Raw genomic sequence first — 13,775 nt, forward strand, 5'->3', positions numbered from 1 at the left:
TTAAAATAACATATCAACAAAAAATTAGTAGAAGACAGAAAATAATTAAAATCAGAGCCAAAAATCAATGAAATTGAAACAAAATAAAGTTTTAAAAATCAACAAAATTGAAAATATTGAAAAGTAAACAAAATAGATGAAACTTTAGTCACAATTATGAAGAGAAAGAGAGAAAACTCAAATTTCTACAATCATGATGATAAAGGAAATATCAAGACAGAGAGTACTGAAATACAAAACATAATTAGAAGCTATTTTGAAAATCTATACTCCAACAAAATATAAAATCTCAAAAATACCAACAGACTTCTAGAGACATATGATACATTGAAACTGAATCAGGAGGCAAACACACTTTGAAAAGATCAATTTCAAGCAGTGAAATAGAAAAAAATCATCAAAATCCTACCAACCCATAAAACCTGGGACAGATAGATTCTCAGTCTACTTCTTCAAGACCCCCAAAGAAGAGTCAATTCCAATACTCCTCAAACTTTTCCATAAAATAGAAAAGAAGGAAACCCTTCCAAACTTATTTTATAAAGCTAGTCTCATCTTCATACCAAAACCAGAAAAAGACACATCAAGGAAAGAAAACTTCAGACCAATATACCTGATGAGCATAGATGCAAAAATTCTTAACAAAATTTGAAAAAGTTGCATATAAAAACATACTAAAAGGATAGTGCACCATGATCAAGTGGCTTTTATCCCAGGAATGCAAGGTTGGTTCAACATCCAGAAATCAATAAATGTAATTCACCATAAGAGCAGACTTAAAATTAAGAATCACATAATTATTTCAATAGATGCAGAAAAGCATTTGATAAAATAGAGCAACCTTTCATGATTAGAACACTAGAAAAAATAGGGATGGTATAAAAATACCTCAATATTGTAAAGGCTATCTGTTCTAAGCCAAAGGGCAACAACATTCTAAATGAAGAAAAACTGAAAGCATTCCTTCTAAAAACTTGGGCAAGGCAGGGATGCCCACTTTCACCACTTCTATTCAACATCATCTTTGAAATTCTTGCAATTTCAAGCAATTGGACATACCAAAGAAATTAAAGGGATATAAATAGAAAAAGAATAATTCAACCTATGAGTATTTGCCCATGATAAGATTCCATGCTGAGAGGATCCAAGAAATTTCACCAGAAAACTTCTAGAACATACAAATGAATTCAGTAAAGTAGCAGGATATAAAATCAACATAGATAAATCTAATGCATTTGTATTCATAGGTGATGAATTCTCTGAAAAAGAAGTTAGGAAAACTACCCCATTTACAATAGCTTCAGAACAATAAAGTATTTGGGAACTGATTGAACAAAAGATGTGAAAGACCTCTACAATAAAAACTACAGGATACTACAGAAATAAATTGAAGAAAACATTTTAATATGGAAAGATTTCTCCTGTTCTTGGATAGGCAGAATTAATATTGTCAAAATGGCCATACTACAAAAAGTGCTATACAGATTCAATGCAATTCCAATTAAAATCCCAATGATTTACCTCATAAAAAGAGAAAAAAAATCATGAAATTCATTTGGAAGAATAAGAGACCCAGAGTAGCCAAAGCAATTTTTAGAAGGATGAGCAAAGCAGGAGGTATCACAATACCAGACCTTCAACTGTACTACAGAGTAAAATAACGAAGGGCATGGTATTGGCACCAAAGTTTTCAAATAGACCAATGGTACAGAATAGGGGACACAGAGACAGACAAACCCACATAAATAGTTATCTCACACTAGACAAAATTGCCAAAAAATACAATGAAAAAATATAGCCTCTTCAACAAATGGTGCTGGAAATCTGGAAATTTGTATGCAGCAAAATGAAAACAATCTCCTATCTCTCATCCTGTACAAAACTCAACTCAAAATGAATCCAGGACCTCATAAGTAGACCAGAGTCTCTGCACCAAATAGAAGAATATTTACGACCAAATTGTAATCATGATCATGTCAGGTTAGGAGCAGACTTTCTTAACAAGACTCCCAAAGCACAAGAAATAAAAGAAGAAATCAATAAATGGGCCACTTTCAAAATAGAAAACTTTTTCTTAGTAAAGGAAAAAATAAAAAATGTGAAGAGAGCACCTATAGAGTGGGAGAAAATCTTTGCCACACACATTTCAAATAGAGCATTAATCTCCAGAATTTATAAAGAACTCAAAAACCTTTACACCAAGAACACAAATAATCCAATCAATAAATGGTCTATGGAAATGAACAAAGACTTCATAGAAGATCTACAAGCAATCAACAGATGCATGAAAAAAATTAAATGTCTCTAATAATAATAGAAATGCAAATCAAAACTTATAGTTCATGTTTAGTCTATTCTAATTCACATAATGGCACACTACAATCTTATTTTGATCTCAAAGAATTAGACTAAACACAGAAAAAACACAAATTATGTTTATGAGTAACTTAAATATTTGTATTATGTAAAGTATCTGTAGAATCAACTATTAAAACTAGGAAAGCAACAAAGGCTCAACACCTCATCCAAGCTCAGAGGAATGCCTCTTTATCTATCTATATTTAGAAATTATTATATTGAAGCAATCACAGATTTCTTTAAACTTGGGCATAGCTACAATTGTTTATTTATATTTTAATCTATGTATTACTACTAAGTTTATATTGTGTACTATTTTGTGTCCCAATACAGTAAAACCTTTCCAATGTTTTTCCAGTAAGTTTCTAATGATATATTGATTATTAAAATTTAAATCAACTACACGTGGAGACATGCCATGCCTATGGCCCCCAAAAGGGTGGACGATCAACAGAACCATGTCAACTTTTGAGTCCTGTACTACAACGGAACCCATGTTAAGTGTTGGATTGGTAGGAAATATATGCGACAACCATTCTCTAAAACACTACGAATATAGTAAATACATGTGTAACTCAGTCATACTTCCAAATATAGAAAGACGATACTAAGAGAGTTGATAGAAATAGTAACACAGTAATATTGGAGACACCAATCCCCAATTAATGTAACAGAAAATAAAACTAGGCAGAATGGTAAACAGTGAATAGAAGACTTTAAAACTATTATAAACCAACTAGACTTATAGACTCAGTCTTAATATCTCATGAAGTATTCTTGATTGACCAGTTTAAAAGCAGAAAATATATTAAGAAATGGCAATATTTAAATTGTTTTCTGAACATAACCATAGTAAGAAGAAACATTCAAAAATAAATGTGGTAATGGTGTACTCAACATGGTCTTCTTCAAGAAGTGAATGATAAAATTATAAGTTGTCTATAATACCCAAGTGATCTAGACACTCCTGTTAGTATCTTTCAAAGTCCCAATACTGTATTTTTTCAAACACAGAAAAGAGTATTTTAAAAATTCCGTGGAATTCCAAGTCCTTACAAATAATTTTAAAATATCCAAACTTGAAATAAATTTGAATAATGCTTTCTGATTTTAGAACATAACAAAAGCTACAGTGCTCAATATATTAATACTGACAGGAACTTAGATAAGAAGAGATATGGAACAGAACAGAGAGTAAATCCTCACTTATATGTGTGACTCAATACATAGTTCCACACTTGTAATCATTTAATCATTCAATAGGGCCAACAGGGGAAGTGAACTATAATGTTCTTTCATATGCCAAGATAAAAGGCAATTTGTAAAAAAAAAAAAAAAAACTGTTTAATTTTTTACAACGATAAACAATGAGAAATTGCATAATATCTATAATATGCATTCATTTGAAGACATTATGCTCACTGAAATAAGCAATCATAACAAGTCAAATCCTGTGTGACTTGTTACTTAGAGGAGACATCTAAAGTAATCTAACACACTGAATAGAAGGAATGGTGTTTGCGATGGGAGAAAAATGAACACTTGTTTTATATGAAAATCTAAGTTTAATTCTCTGAGATGTAAACTTCCTAGAAAAATTGTGCAAGATAATTTGAATTAACACTACTAAACAATATTTAAAATATTAAAATAAGATTAATTTTATATGATCTGATTGCATTTAAATTTTAAAACTACATTAAAGAGAATTGTAAAAATATTGAAAAGCTTCTTTAAAATGCTAAAGTCTATCTTAGACAAAAGAAAAGTTCTATCATTAATTAGATGATAAGCATGGTAGTAATTCTAACTGCCAGGAGGGCTGAGGAAGGGGAATCACAAATTTGAAGGCTGTTTGAACACCTCAGCAAGAACATATTTCAAAATAAAATGAAAGGAAACTAGGGTGTAGCTCAGTACTATAGCAGCCCTGAGTTCAAACCCTAGTAAATGTACATAGATCTACATATATTTAATCAGATAAATTACACAAAAACCCAGATGAAGTAAAGAAACAACACACAATATACAATCATAAGCAAAATGGGAAATATTTATAAAAGAGAGTGAAACGTAATTTTATTGACCAAAGGTACACGATTCATGCATATTTTAACATACATTGTCCCAAAACATAAAGTAAAGACAAACAAAATTAAATAATGTGTAGATTACAAAAATAAAAACATTATTCATTGATGGGAGGAAACCTACTCCTGAATATAGAACATATTCTAAACAACAGAACACACAAGTGGGTAAAAGAATGATTAAAAAACTAGATCCAGAGGATCCAAGATGGCAGACTAGAGGGTGACAGTATCTCCTGTCACTCCAGAGCCCAGGATTCAAGAAGGGGAGAGATTGAGAGACTTGGACCAACCTAGAGCCATGGTGTGAGTCTCTCCCACTGGGTGAAGCTCGACCCGGGCGGCAGGCCCGGACAAGGGCAGCTTCTCGGTGCAGGGCAGGGCAGCTAGAGTCTTCCCCAAGCAGCCCTGCTTTCTCTAGGGGCAGGCATGATCCACAGCCAGCTTCTAGGAGGAGGCCTGCCAGTGAGAGCTTTTCTGCACAGAACCAACCACAAGGCCTGAACCCAGCAGCAGGCCCTGGCGTGTAGGCAGCTTCTCAGAGCAAGGCAGGGCAGCCAGAGACTTCCCCAAGCAGCCTGCTCCCTCCGGTGGCAGGTTCGATCCACAGGCAGCTTCTTGGAGCAGGCCGCCCAGTGAAAGCTTTTCCAAACAGAGCCAACCCCAAGCCCTGGACCCATCAGTGGGCCCCGGCCTGCAGGCAGCTTCTGGGACTAGTGCAGGGCAGCCAGAGACTTCCTGAAGCAGCTCTGCTCCCTCCAGTTGCAGCACTATCTACAGCCAGCTCCTCGAAGCAGACCCACCAAGTAAGAGCTTTTCTGCACAGAGCCAACACCAAGGCCTGGACCCAGAAGTGGGCCCTGACCTGCAGGCAGATTCTGTGACCAGGGCAGGCACCCAGAGTCTTCCCCAAGAAGCCCTGCTTCCCCCAGTGGTAGGCAGGATCCAAGCCAGCTTCTTGGAGCAGGCCCACCCAGTGAGAGCTCTTTTGCACAGAGGCAACCCAAAGCCCTGAACCCAGCGGTGGGCCCAAGTTTGCAGGTGGCTTCTGGGACCAAGGCAGGACAGGGAGAGGCTCTCCCCTAGCAGCCTGGCTCCCTTAGGAGGGGGCAGGCCCTGTCCATAGCCAGCTTGTAGGAGCAGGACTGCCCAGTGAGAGGATTTCCAGAAAGAACCAGCCCCCAGCCCTGGACTCAGTAGCGGGCTGGGGTCAGCTTTCTTCGGAAGCACTGCATTACCAAGTTCCTCCAAGAGTTCAGGCTACTGAAGGCTGGGAGGTGATATACTGGAAATCTTCAGGGATACTATAACCAAAGAGGAAAACTGCATTATCTCAGAGTCCCACTGATAGATATCTGACCAATATGAGAAAGCAAGGGAAGAAAATGTCCCTAACAAACCAAGATACAATGTACATAATTAAAACATTCAGGGGAGCAAACGAGGAGATGAAAGAGCAAATGCAGGCATTGAAGGAGGAGATGAAAGAGCAAATGCAGGCATTAAATGATCACACGAATCAATAGTTAAAAGAGCAAATACAGGAACCAAAGATCATTTCAATATAGAGTTACAGATACTAAAAAAAAAAACAAACAAACAGAAATGCTTGAAATGAAGGAAACAATAAACCAAGTTAAAAACTCCATAGAAAGCATAACCAAGAGGATAGAACACCTGGAAGATAGAACTTCAGACATCAAAGACAAAATATTAAATCTTGAAAAAAAAGTTAACCAAACAGAGAAGATGGTAAGAAATCATGAACAGAATCTACAAGAATTATGGGATATCATGAAAAGGCCAAATTTAAGAATTATTGGGATTGAGGAAGGCTTAGAGAAACAAACCAAAGGAATGAACAATCTATTCAATGAAATAACAGAAAATTTCCCAAATCTGAAGAATAAAATGGAAAACCAGGTACAAGAGGCTTAAAGGACTCCAAATATACAATACTACAAAAGACTCACACCAACACACATTATTATGAAAATACCTAACATACAAAATAAAGACAGAATTCTAAAGGCTTCAAGAGAAAAGAATCAAATTACATTCAGGGGGAAACCAATAAGAATATCAGCAGATTTTTCAATCCAGACCCTAAAAGCTAGAAGGGCCTGGAACAACATTTACCAAGCCCTGAAAGCAAACAGATACCAAACCAAGAATCTTATACCCAGCAAAACTTACTTTCAGATTTGATGACATAATAAAATCCTTCCATGATAAACAAAAGCTAAAGGAATTTACAGAAAGCAAGCAAGTCTTACAGAACATTCTCAGCAAAATATTCCATGAGGAAGAGACGAAAAACAATGATGCAAATCAGCAATGGGAGGAACTAGCCTAAAGGAATAGCAAACTAAAGAAGAAACCAAATTATGTCAAAAAACAAAAATTAGTCAAATGGCTGGGAATACAAATCATATCACAATAATAGCCCTGAATGTCAATAGCCTGAACATATCAATCAAAAGGCAGAGACTGGCAGATTGGATTAAAAAGAAAAATCCAACAATATGCTGCCTGCAAGAGACTCATCTCATAGAAAAACATACCCACAGACTAAAGGTGAAAGGATGGGAAAAGCATACCATGAACATGGACTCAGCAAAGAAGCTGGAGTATCCATCCTCATTTCAGATAATATGAACTTCAAGCCAAAACTAGTCAACAGGGCTAAAGAAGGACATTATATACTGCTTAAGGGAAGCATCAATCAGCAATACATAACAATCATAAATATCTATGCCCCAAACATTGGCTCATCCATGTATGTCAAACAAATCCTTCTCAAATCCAGAAATCAAATAGACCACAACACAATAATATTAGATGATTTTAACACACCTCTCTCACCATTGGATTGATCTTCCAAACAAAAATTGAATAAAGAAACAACAGATCTTAATAACACAATCAACAATTTAGACTCAATGGACATATTTGGAATATACAATCCAACAAAGAACGAATACACTTTCTTCTCAGCAGCACATGGATACTTCTCTAAAATAGACCATATTTTATGCCACAATGCCAATGTTAGCAAATACAAGAAGATAGAGATACTACATTGTATTCTATCAGATCATAATGGATTGAAATTAGAAATAAATGACAATAAAAAACAGAAACTTGTCCAATACCTGGATATTAAAATATATGCTATTGTGTGATAAAAGGATAACAGAAGACATCAGGAGTGAAATAAAAAAATTCTTAGAAGTAAATGAGAACAAAGACACATCATATCAAAATCTATGGGACACTATGAAAGCAGTACTTACAGGAAGATTTATTTCATGGGGTGCATTCAACAAAAGAAGTAAAAATCAACAAATAAACGACTTAACACTACAGCTCAAAGCCCTAGAAAAAGAAGAGCAGACCAACACCAAAAGTAGTAGAAGACAGGAAATAGTTAAAATCAGAGTCGAAATCTTCAAAATTGAAGAAAAAGAAACAATTCAAATAATTAAAAAAATAAATAGTTGGTTCTTTGAAAATATAAACAATAATGATAAACCACTACCCACACTAACAAAGAGAAAGAGGAAAAAACTCAAATTACTAAAATTTAGAATGAACAAGGAAATATCACTACAGACAGGAGTGAAATACAAAACATAATTAGAAACTATTTTGAAAATATATATTTCAACAAAACAGAAAACTTCGAAGACATCAACAACTTTCCAGAGACATATGAATTACCTAAACTGAACCATGAGGACATACACAACTAAAATAAATCAATTTCAAGCAATGAAATAAAAGAGGTCATCAAAAGCCTACCAACAAACAAAAGCCTGGGACCAGATGGGTTCTCAGCTGAGTTCTACAAAACCTTTAAAGAAGAGCTCATTCCAATACTCCTCAAAGTATTTCATGAAATGGAAGAGGAGGCAACCCCACTAAACTCATTCTATGAAACCAATATCACAATGATACCTAAACCAGACAGAGACACATCGAGGAAAGAAAATTTCAGACCAATATCCTTAATGAACATTGACGCAAAAGTTCTCAACAAAATTTTAGCAAATCACATACAAAAATATATTAAAAAGATAGTGTACCATGATCATGCCGGTTTTATCCCAGGGATGCAAGGTTGGTTCAACATCCGGAAATCAATAAATGTCATTCACCATATCAACAGACTTAAACTTAAGAATCACATGATTATTTCAATAGATGTAGAAAAAGCATTCAATAAAATACAGCATCCCTTCATGCTCAAAACACTAGAAAAAATAAGGATAGTGGGAATATTCCTTAATATTGTAAAGGCCATCTAAATTAAACCCATGGTCAATACCATTCTAAATGATGAAAAACTGAAAGCATTTCCCCTAAAAACTGCAACAAGGCAGGGATGCCCTCTTTCACCTCTTCTATTCAACATCATCCTTGAAACTCTAGCCAGAGCAATTAGACAAACCAAAGAAATTAAAGGGATGCGAATAGGAAAAGAACTCAAACTATCCCTGTTCACTGATGCATGATTATATATTTAGAGGAAACCAGAAATTCCACCAGAAAACTCTTTGAACTCATAAGTGAATTCATTAAAGTAGCAGGTTACAAGATTAATGCTCATAAATCCCATGCATTTTTATACATAAGTGATGAATCTTCAAAAAGAGAAGTTAGGAAAACTACCCCATTCGCAAAAGCCTCAAAGAAAATAAAATACTTGAGAATGAATCTAACAAAAGAGGTGAAAGACCTCTACAATGAGAACTACAGAACACTAAAGAAAGAAATTAAAGTAAATCTTAGAAGATGGAAAGAACTCCCATGTTCTTGGATAGGCAGAATAAATATTGTCAAAATGTCCATACTACCTAAAGTGCTCTGCAGATACAATGCAATTCCAATTAAAATCTCAATGATGTACCTTACAGAAATAGAGCCAGCAGTCATGAAATTTCTGGAAGAATAAGAAACCTAGAATAGCTAAAGCAATCCTTAACAGAAAGAGAAAGCAGGGGGTATTGCAGTAGCAGATGTTCAACTCTATTGCAAAGCAATAGTAACAAAAACGGCATGGTATTGGTACCAAAATAGACAGGTAGATCAATGGTACAGAATAGAGGATATGGACACAAACCCAAATAAATACAATTTTCTCATATTAGACAAAGGGGCCAGAAATATGCAATGGAGAAAAGAAAGCCTCTTCAGCATATGGTGCTGTGAAAACTGGAAATCCATGTGCAACAGAATGAAATTAAACCCCAATCTCTCACCCTTCACAAAACTCAATTCAAAATGTTTCAAGGACTTCAGAAACATACCAGAGACCCTGCATATTACAGAAGAAAAATTAGTTCCAAATCTTCAACATGTCGGCTTAAGATCAGACTTCCAAAACAGGACTCCCATAGCACAAGAAATAAAAGCAAGAATCAACAATTCAGATAGATTTGATCTAAAAAGCTTTCTCTCAGCAAGGGAAACTATCAGTAATGTGAAGAGAGAGCCTACAGAGTGGGACAATATCTTTGCTACGCATACTTCAGATAGAGCCCTAATTTTCAGAATATATAAAGAACTCAAAAAACTCTACACCAGTAATACAAAAAATCCAGTCAACAAATGGGCTAAGGAAATAAACAGACATTTCACAGAAGAAGGTCTACAAGCAATCATCAAATATATGAAAAAATGTTCAAAATATCTAGTAATAAGAAAATTGCAAATCAAAACTACCCTAAGATTCCATCTCACCCAATTAGAATGGTGATTATCAAGAACACAAGCAACAATAGGTGTTAGAGAGGATGTGGGGAAAAAGCTACACTCATACATTGCTGGTGGGGTGACAAATTAGTGCAACCACTCTGGAAAGCAGTATGGAGACTCCTCAGAAACCTTTGAATGGAACCACCATTTGACCCAGCTACCCCACTGCTTGGCCTATACCCAAAGGACTTAAAATCAGCATGCTACAGAGATAGAGCCACATCAATGTTCATAGCTGCTCAATTCACAATAGCCAGATTGTGGAACCAACCTAGATGTCCTTCAATTGATGAAAGATAAAGAAACTGTGGCATATATATACAATGGAATATTACTCTGCCACAAAGAATGATAAAATTATGGCATTTACAGGCAAATGGATGAAATTGGAGAATAACATTCTAACTGAGACAAGCCAATCTCAAAACACCAAAGGATGAATGATCTAGCTGATAAGCAGATGATGACACATAATGGGGTGTGTGAGGGGTTATTGTTAATTTTATGGTTAAGTTTAGGGTGAGGGTTAGGGAGGGTGGCAAGAATGAAGGAAGGACTGTATAGAGGGACAAAAGGGGTGGGAGGGGTGGGGGGAAGGGAAAAATAACAGAATGAATGAAACAACATTACCCTACGTAAATTTATGATTACAAAAATGGTATGCCTTTACTCCATGTACAGAGAAACAACATGTATCCCATTTGTTTACAAAAACAAATAAATAAATAAATAAAAGGAAAAAAAACTGGATCCATAAAATCATCAATAGCCATATTATCTTAAAAATCCTTCCTTATAATAATTTTCAGTCATGACTATACACTCACAAAGAACAGGAATTGTGAATATGGAACATTCATTACATGATATAGAATATTAACTGAAAACCAAGCACAATCATTCTTTAAAAGCCCTGAAGAGATAATTTGAATGATTAAATATTTAAATAATATTAGAGAAACTATTTTAGGATATTAATATATTGTAATAGATTAAACTAGAAACATTCACAAATGTGAGCAGGATTTCTAGGATCTTCAAAATCAATAAAGTAAGGTCAGGTCATGCAGACCCAAAAAGGCTAAAGGGAGCACTTTGTTACTTTGAATATACTTGGGGATTATTAAGAGGAAGAAGGAGACTAAAAGGGTTTGTAATCATGATAAGCATAGGGAAGGGCAGGCCCTTCTATCACTGCAAGATAAATAATACTAGGTTTCTGAAAATTCATTTTTGTTGGATTAGAGCTTCTCAACATTTTAAAATGTGTTTTTCTCCTTGACATTGGGACCTACCATCAGTAATCTTTGGTTTTGTTCATTTCTACCCACCTGTCTATATGGCTAGTCTTATGATTTGGATATGAAGTATCCCAAAAGTTCCATGTGTGAGATGATGTGAAACTGTTTAGGAGTGAAATGATTGGGTTATGAGTACACAACCTAATCAGTGAATTTATCCTTTGATAGAATTAACTGAGCTGTAGGTAAATGAATTCCTTCTACAAAGGACACACATTCAATATTAATAGTGAATCAAGAATTCTGTAGATGGGTTATTAGAGGCACACCTCTAGGGTATACATTTTGTATCTCTATCTGTCCTGTGGAGTGTGCATCTCTCAGCTTTCTAATGATCACATGAGCCACTTCCCTGCCCCAAACCCTTCAAGCACGATGTTCAGTCTCATGTCAAGCCCCAAGAAATGGAGCTGGTTCTCTACAAACTGAAACATCTGACACCATGAGCCCCAAAAAACCTTTTCCTCCTTAAAATTGTCTTGTCAGGTCTTTCGGTCACAGTGGCAAAAAAAAAAAAAAAAAAAAAAAAAAAAAAAAAAAAAAAAAAAAAAAACACACCTGAATAAAACAACTACTCTTCCTGGTCTCTTTATTTTCCATGGCTCTTTCCTCAGGTCCAGAAAGGTGACAAGGGATGGTTTAGGGAGAGTGAGGATTGTTTATTGGAAAATGGAATGACTTTGGAAACTCTCCCTTTAATTACTGGTGTTTATGGCCTAGTATTGTGTTCATTAGAGTAATACCAGATTCTGAGAAATTATTTCTCCAAGTATTTCTTCCTGAAAGACCAATTACAATATATAAGAAGCATTTAAATCTGCAAATCCTGAGCATAGCTTCCAACTATCAAGAGTAAGGGGAAAAAATTAAAGAGAAGGAAATATGTTGGCCTTTAAGGTGTAGTTCACAATATATTATACTATTTAATTATATGACAAGTCTGAAGTGAAGGGTGTACATCATATCACGAAAGAATGAGACTAAACATAAAAAGAAATATAATTAATATTTTCTTGTCTATACTAACAACTTCCTAATCTATTTCCATGAAAGTATCTAAAACTCGTTCAGCACAGCAGAAACTACCAAGAGATATTCTACAAAGGAAAGACATTCAATATTGATAGCGAATGAAGAATTCTGAAGAGAAGCTCACTCACCCAGAAAGAGCAGGTTTCTGTAGTTCTCCAGCATCACATCTCTGTATAGATTCTGCTGAGCCAGGTCCAGGCATTCCCATTCCTCTTGAGAGAAATCAATGGCCACATCTCTGAATGTCAATGGTTCCTGAAGTAAGTGTATAAATGGCACATGGACCATGTAATCATTGACAGAGTTTTTAATTTGACCCAATGAAAGTTAGGAGAACTGACTCTCACCAAGGTGAGGAACCTCAATTATTCAATGAGATAATTTTTAACAAAGCATAATTGTCTAATGTATTATATAACTCTGAGGAAAGAGAATGACATAAGTACAAAATAAGTGTATATGCTATACTTTTGTGAAATAAAAGGTAAAATTAAGATGAACATAAGAATATACATTTGGGGCAATATTTATATTTTATAAAATAAATTATTTATATTTCTCAGATGAGAAAGTTATAGTGAGTTAGAAGATTGCTTCCTAAATTTTAATTAGCACAAACATGGATTGGACATGTTGGTAAAATTTAGATGAATTCAGTAGTCCTGGAATAGGATCTGTGTTTTTCAATATAGCAAGCTCTCTAGTCATGCCAATTCCACTGGTCCAAGAAATCCTCTTGAATAGCAGTGAGGTTGAACACTAAGGGAAGAGTTCATTGATGAATTTTAATTCAAATATTTTAAGTGACCAGTGCATTTGCTGTAAGAGTAAGTAGCAAGAACCATTTTTGATCATTTCACTCAGAGTATTTAATACCTTAATGCATATACCAAAATAATCTACTAAAATTGGTAATAGGTTTTTTTTTTTTTTAATCTTTGAAGGCTTTTTATCAAATATCCAATTAATGCAATACCTGAGTTTTTTGCCAATCTACCTGGTCTATAACTCATAAAAAGAAACATAAAGGTAAAAATAAAGTATGAAATTAAAAGAATTTTCAAAACAGTTATTGGCAGTTATTATAACTGAGGAGAGTAATGAAAAAAGTTGAGAAGACAGAGAAATAAATTTGATCAAATGATACATTCTTGCACATAGTTAAAATTGCAACTGTTTATACATTAAAACAACAGAAAACTTTTCATGTAAATGTAAGAAAATACGTTCAATT

At 34.7% G+C, this 13,775-nt stretch overlaps 1 protein-coding gene across 1 annotated transcript in view; it reads right to left on the reverse strand.

The window, feature by feature from the left end:
• Positions 1-13,406, reverse strand: part of LOC306650222 (uncharacterized protein) — a gene marked incomplete at its 3' end in the record, with an annotated part of 207,263 nt that extends 193,857 nt beyond the window's left edge. Inside the window, exon 1 of the mRNA XM_079122069.1 lies at positions 12,670-13,406. Within this exon, the coding sequence (XP_078978195.1) occupies positions 12,670-12,829 (160 nt within the window). The 5' untranslated portion in view covers positions 12,830-13,406. The remainder of the gene's footprint in view (positions 1-12,669) is intronic.
• Between the last annotated feature and the right edge of the window lie 369 nt (positions 13,407-13,775).

The sequence above is a fragment of the Sciurus vulgaris genome (assembly GCF_902686455.1).
Source record: "Sciurus vulgaris genome assembly, chromosome: 19".
NCBI lineage: Eukaryota > Metazoa > Chordata > Mammalia > Rodentia > Sciuridae > Sciurus > Sciurus vulgaris.